This window comes from Zea mays, chromosome 1 (genome assembly GCF_902167145.1).
Source record: "Zea mays cultivar B73 chromosome 1, Zm-B73-REFERENCE-NAM-5.0, whole genome shotgun sequence".
Classification (NCBI taxonomy): domain Eukaryota; kingdom Viridiplantae; phylum Streptophyta; class Magnoliopsida; order Poales; family Poaceae; genus Zea; species Zea mays.
In genome coordinates this window covers 154,529,739-154,536,283 of record NC_050096.1, presented here as the reverse complement: position 1 = coordinate 154,536,283, position 6,545 = coordinate 154,529,739, and the positions used below count along the sequence as shown (strand labels likewise).

At 45.2% G+C, this 6,545-nt stretch overlaps 1 protein-coding gene and 1 long non-coding RNA gene across 3 annotated transcripts; one reads left to right on the top strand and one right to left on the bottom strand.

Moving 5' to 3' along the window:
- The first annotated feature begins 2,319 nt into the window (after window positions 1–2,319).
- LOC103639666 (lysine-specific demethylase JMJ25) lies at window positions 2,320–3,204 on the top strand. Its single transcript, XM_008662407.3, has 3 exons — window positions 2,320–2,528; window positions 2,678–3,004; window positions 3,088–3,204. Exons 1-3 carry the CDS (start codon window positions 2,382–2,384, stop codon window positions 3,169–3,171), a joined length of 558 nt encoding a protein of 185 aa, XP_008660629.1. The 5' UTR covers window positions 2,320–2,381; the 3' UTR covers window positions 3,172–3,204.
- A 63-nt stretch (window positions 3,205–3,267) lies between these two features.
- On the bottom strand, window positions 3,268–3,902 carry LOC109943688 (uncharacterized). Of its 2 annotated transcripts, none has more exons than XR_002266751.1 (3): window positions 3,814–3,902; window positions 3,614–3,664; window positions 3,268–3,513 (listed from the first exon to the last, which is right to left on the bottom strand). It is a non-coding gene; the product is annotated as an uncharacterized lncRNA (long non-coding RNA). The 2 variants fall into 2 exon arrangements; XR_002266750.1 differs by having other exon boundaries at window positions 3,269–3,416; window positions 3,560–3,664.
- Between the last annotated feature and the right edge of the window lie 2,643 nt (window positions 3,903–6,545).

The following is a 6,545-nucleotide window of genomic DNA, read 5'->3' as shown; positions in this document are numbered from 1 at the left end:
AAACACAATTTAACATTGTCTAGAATTTGGAAGAAAAATCCATATTTTGGAGGTTACCTTATTGGCGCGATCTAAGTGTGCATCATTGTCTTGATCTTATGCATATTGAGAAGAGTGTGTGTGTGAAGCTTTTATTGGTACAATTTTTAACATAAAAGGGAAAACTAAGGACAACACCTACACCCAGTGTGACCTTGATGAGCTGAACATTGAAAAACCCCAGGAATGGTATACTCTGACCAAGGAGGAAAAAAATTAAAGTTTTTGATCTGTTACATGATGTGAAAGTTCCATCTGGTTATTCAGCAAATATTAGAAGACTCGTGTCAAATAAAGACCTAAAACTGTTAGGTATGAAAACTCATGACTGCCATGTTTTAATGACTCAGATCCTCCCCGTGGTCCTCCTTGGGTCTTTCAAGCATATCAAAATACGAGACACTGTCATTAGACTATGCTATTTCTTTAATGAAATAAATTCAAAGGTGCTAGATATTGAAGCCCTTGACAACTTACAAAGGGAATTGGTTCAAACTTTATGCCAAATTGAGATGTACTTCCCACCTTCATTCTTCGACATCATGGTACATTTGACTGTGCATCTAGTTGAAGAGGCTAAGATTTGTGGGCCGCATTTCTTACATTACATGTATCCGATCGAAAGGTTCACGGGAATCTTGAAACGTTTTGTTAGGAATAAGGCACGCCTGGAGGGTTCTATTACAGAAAGTTATGTAATTGAGAGTGTCATCGATTTCTGTGTGGACTACATGGATGAGGTGGCACCGATTGGCCTTCCACTGTCACGCCATGAGGGAAGACTTAAAGGGCAAGGGGGACTTGGATTGAGCACAGAGATACCAGATCAAGAATTGCTCCATAAAGCTCATTTCTTGATCCTTCAATCCGCTGAAGATGTTACAAAGTACATTGACAAACACAAGAAACGATTGAGAAAGAAAAACCCAGAAATGGTGGACGATAACATTGTGAGGCTCCATAACAAAGAGTTTTGTGATTGGTTTCAAAAGCGGTGTGAAACGAAGGTACCAAAGAATGAGACTATGAGACGGTTGGCACAGGGACCCTCGTCCATTGTAGTGACATGGTAGAGTTACGACATTAATGGATACACTTTATACACAGTACAACAAGATGGTAAAAGCACCCGACAAAACAGTGGAGTTTGCAACGACGCGATAACTGAGGTGTTTGATCGCAATAAAAAATCGTCATATCTAAGGAAGGACATGTATTATGGACAATTAGAACACATCTGGGAGTTGGACTACACACTTTTCAAGCAAGTTGTTTTTCTTTGTAAGTGGTTCAACCCTAAAGGTGTTGTCGTTGACCCAAAATATGAGGTTACCACTATAGATTTTAGACGAGAAGCTTACAAGGATGATCCATTTATTCTTGCAAAGCATGCAAATCAAGTTTTCTATATCGATGATCTTGCAAACAGGCATCATCGAGTGGTGCTCAGGGGGAAAAGAAGAATTGTTGGTGTTGAAAATGTAAATGACGAAGAAGATTATGACCTCTTTAGTAATATGAGTAATTTAGATAATATGGTCATAGATATGGATTGAGTTTGGACTTAATGTAAATTATTATTGTTCTAATTTCTATATATTAACGGATGCTTATTATTCTGCATCGCTGCATATTATAATTTCTATCTACATACGTATATTCTAATAAACAGAAAAATGTGACTCCACCTATCCTCAATTCACCATTCCACATTGCATTAGGGTTCCAACACGCATAAGGGTTCCAATAGGCGCTGGTTCGAGCTCCACCCGCGCCCCGTGTTCCTCTCCGCGTCCAGGCTCCCCGCGTTCGACTATCTGCGTCCCTCCCCGCGTTCGGCTATCCGCGTCCAGGCTCCAGGATCCCGGCGTCCTCCCCTCGTCCTGCGCCCGCATACCGCCGGTGCGAGCTCCAGGCGCCCCGCGTCCTCCCCTCGTCCCGCGCCCGCGTAACGCCACTGCGAGCTCCAGCGCCCCTGCGCCCCTCCCCGAATTCCTCCCTGTGTCCCGCTGTTCAAGATCCAAGCTCCTCGCGGCGGCCATCTCCTGCGTCCGACGCCCATCGCCGAGGCTCCCTCCCCGAGTTCCTCCCTGTGTCCCTCCCCGAGCTCCTCCCTGCGTCCCGCGGTTCGAGATCCAAGCTCCTCGTGGCAGCCATCAGGTAGATATCGAGCTCAAATAGTTAATCAAAGGCTACTCAGATGGAAGCAAAGGAGGAGATGACCACTTGTTGATGCTGAAATTGAAAGAGTGGCCCCAACCCAGTGTCTTGGAGGTGTTTCTGTTGTGCCAAAGGCCAGAATTTATTGTCAACTTTCCTCTTGTTGATTTTATTCATCCTAGATGGGGTCTCCTAAACCTTGCTCCCAAGTTACCCCAGACGCCTTACAACCTGAATTAGGGATGAAACTGCTAATTGCACATGGAAGTCACCAAGAACTTGGTAAAGGTGATTCAATGACAAATCTAATGATTAACATGTGCGATGTGGTAAGTTTGGTCTTACTCAGTTTTCACTTCAAAGTTCTGGTTAGATTTGAGCGCTTGTTTTTCATGAAGGTCAGCTGAGTAACTTGAGTATTTTTAATGACAAAAGTTACAAACACCAGATGGCTAATGCTATATGTTTCCTCTTGTAGGTTCACATGTTAATGCATGCAACTGGAGTGCATTACCAATGTCCCAAGAGGGTAAGGGTACAGTCTGATGTATCTGAAAGGATTGCTAATGGAACTAGTGTTCATGTAAATACTCATACTCCTGTTCAAAATTTGAATCTGGATATTGAAGAGCAATCACACAAACACTCGATTTCACACATCGAGGAGCCAAACACTAATAATTTAGAAGGATCCCTGGCTGGTGCTGTCTGGGATGTATTCCGCAGGCAGGATCTTCCAAAGCTTAATGAATATCTAGCTATTCATCGGGAAGAATGTGCAACTAGATGTCAAGCAGTGTCTTCTGTAATGGCTCATTTCTTCCCTATGTCAAATTAGTCTTAAATAAATTCTCAAAGGTGTTTCATGTTACTATACTTTTGATGCAGGTTAAATATCCTAGTTATGATCAAACAGTGTACCTTAACGATTATCATAAGAAGATGTTGAAGGATCAATATGGTAAGTACTAAGTACCAGAGAGAGGATTACTATTTTTATTTCCAAATGTTTGACTGTTGTTTGCTTCAACATCTTTGAGTCATTAATATTTAACCTGCATCAAAAGTATAGTAACATGAAACACCTTTGAGAATTTATTTAAGACTAATTTGTCATAGGGAAGAAATGAGTCATTACAGAAGACACTTGTTGACATCTAGCTGCACATTCTTCCCGATGAACAGCTAGATATTCATTAAGCTTTGGAAGATCCTGCCTGCGGAATACATCCCAAACAGCACCAGCCAGGGATCCTTCTGAATTATTAGTGTTTGGCTCCTCGATGTGTGAAATCGAGTGTTTGTGTGATTGCTCTTCAATATCCAGATTCAAATTTTGAACAGGAGTATGAGTATTTACATGAACACTAGTTCCATTAGCAATCCTTTCAGATACATCAGACTGTACCCTTACCCTCTTGGGACATTGGTAATGCACTTCAGTTGCTTGCATTAACATGTGAACCTACAAGAGGAAACAGATAGCATTAGCCATCTGGTGTTTGTAACTTTTGTCATTAAAAATACTCAAGTTACTCAGCCGACCTTCATGAAAAACAAGCGCTCAAATCTAACCAGAACTTCGAAGTGAAAACTGAGTAAGACCAAACTTACCACATCGCACATGTTAATCATTAGATGTGTCATTGAATCACCTTTACCAAGTTCTTGGTGACTTCCATGTGCAATTAGCAGTTTCATGCCTAATTCAGGTTGGCATCTGGGGGTAACTTGGCAGCAAGGTTTAGGAGACCCCATCTAGGATGAATAAAATCAACAAGAGGAAAGTTAACAATAAATTCTGGCCTTTGGCACAACAGAAACGCCTCCAAGACACTGGGTCGGGGCCACTCTTTCAATTTTAGCATCAATAAGTGGTCATCTCCTCCTTTGCTGCCATCTGAGTAGCCTTTGATAAACTATTTGAGCTCGATATCTACCTGATGGCCGCCGCGAGGAGCTTGGATCTCGAACCGCGGGACGCAGGGAGGAACTCAGGAGGGACGCAGGGAGGAACTCGGGGAGGGAGCCTTGGCGATGGGCGTCGAACACAGGAGATGGCCACCGCGAGGAGCTTGAATCTTGAACAGCGAGACACAGGGAGGAACTTGGGGAGGGACGCAGGGAGGAACTCGGGGAGGGAGCCTCGACGATGGGCGTCGGACGCAAGAGATGGCCACCGCGAGGAGCTTGGAACTCGGGGAGGGACGCAAGGAGGAACTCGGGGAGGGACGCAGGGGCACTGGAGCTCGCAGCGGCGGTACGCGGGCACGAGACGAGGGGAGGACGCGGGGCACCTGGAGCTCGCACCGGTGGTATGCAGGCGCGGGACGAGGGGAGGACGTCGCGATCCTGGAGCCTGGACGCGGATAGCCGAACGCAGATAGCCGAACGCGGGGAGGGACGCAGATAGCCGAACGCGGGGAGCCTGGACGCGGAGAGGAACACGGGGCGCGGGTGGAGCTCGAACCGGTGCCTGTTGGAACCCTAATGTGTGCTGGAACCCTAATGCAATGTGGAATGGGGAATTGAGGATAGGTGGAGTCACATTTTTCTGTTTATTAGAATATGCGTATGTAGATAGAAATTATAATATGCAGCGATGCAGAATAATAAGCAGTCGTTAATATATAGAAATTAGAACAATAATAATTTACATTAAGTCCAAACTCATTCCATATCTATGACCATATTATCTAAACTACTCATATTACTAAAGAGGTCATAATCTTCTTTGTCATTTACATTTTCAACACCAACAATTCTTGTTTTTCCCTGAGCACCACTCGATGATGCCTGTTTGCAAGATCATCGATATAGAAAACTTGATTTGCATGCTTTGCAAGAATAAATGTGAGAGCACCTAGAGGGGGGGTGAATAGGTGATCCTGTGAAACTTAAACTTATAGCCACAAAAACTTGTTAAGTGTTAGCACAATAATCGCCAAGTGGCTAGAGAGGAGTCTCAACAAAACACGATACCACAAGAGATCAAACACAGAGATGACACAGTGGTTTATCCCGTGGTTCGGCCAAAACCAACGCTTGCCTACTCCACGTTGTGGCGTCCCAACGAACGAGGGTTGCAATCAACCCCTCTCAAGCGGTCCAAAGACCAACTTGAATACCACGGTGTTTTGCTTTGCCTTTCAATATTCCGTTTGCGAGGAATCTCCACAACTTGGAGCCTCTCGCCCTTACACTTGAGATTCACAAAGAAATACAGAGTAAGGGAGGAACTAGCAACGCACACAAGACTCAAAATCAGAGCAACAACACACACACAAGGCGCAACAAGAGCTCGCAACACAACTCAATGAGTTCACAACTCAACAAGAGCTCTAGATGCTATCACAATGAACCAAATACGCGGAATCGATGTCTTGGTGCTTAGGAATGTTGTAGGAATGCTTGGTGTGTTCCTCCATGCGCCTAGGGGTCCCTTTTATAGCCCCAAGGCAGCTAGGAGCCGTTGAGAGCAAATCTGGAAGGCCATTCTTGCCTTCTGACATTTGGCGCACCGGACAGTCCGGTGCAGACCGGACACTGTCCGGTGCCCGATTTCCTTCCGAAAATGGCGCAGTCGACCGTTGCCAGTCAGAGAGCCGTTGGCGCACCGGACATGTCTGGTGCACACCAGACAGTCCGGTGCCCCCTTCTAGCCGTTGGCTCGGCCACGTGCCCCGCACAGATCGCGCGGCCGACCGTTGGCCCGGCCGACCGTTGGCTCACCAGACAGTCCGGTGCTCACCGGACAGTCCGGTGCTCACCGGACAGTCCGGTGAATTATAGACGTACGTCGCCGGTGAATTCCCGAGAGCGGCCAGTTCGCCCGAGTCAGTCTGGCGCACCGAACACTGTCCGGTGCACCACCGGACAGTCCGGTGCCCCAGACCGAACAGCCTTTTGGCTGTACACAGCCAGCTTTTCTCTGAATCGATTTCTCTTGTTTCTAGCACTTAGACACAATCCATTAGTCTTCAAAACAATGTACTAAGGCTTAGAAACATACCTTTACTCTTGATTTGCACTTTGTTCATCCATGGGCATAGATTCACATTTAAGCACTTGTGTTGGCACTCAATCACCAAAATACTTAGAAATGGCCCAAGGGCACATTTCCCTTTCAATCTCCCCCTTTTTGGTGTTTTATGCCAACACAACATAAAGCAAGTAGAACAAGTGCAAAATCACTTCAAATAAAAACTCAAATTTGTTTTGGTTCAATTTTGGCATATATGGATCATCCTTTGCCACCACTTGGTTTTTTTTTTGCAAATCAACCTCAAATTTCTATCTCTAAGTCAAACACACATGTTAAGGCATAAAGAGAGTCATTCCAAGAG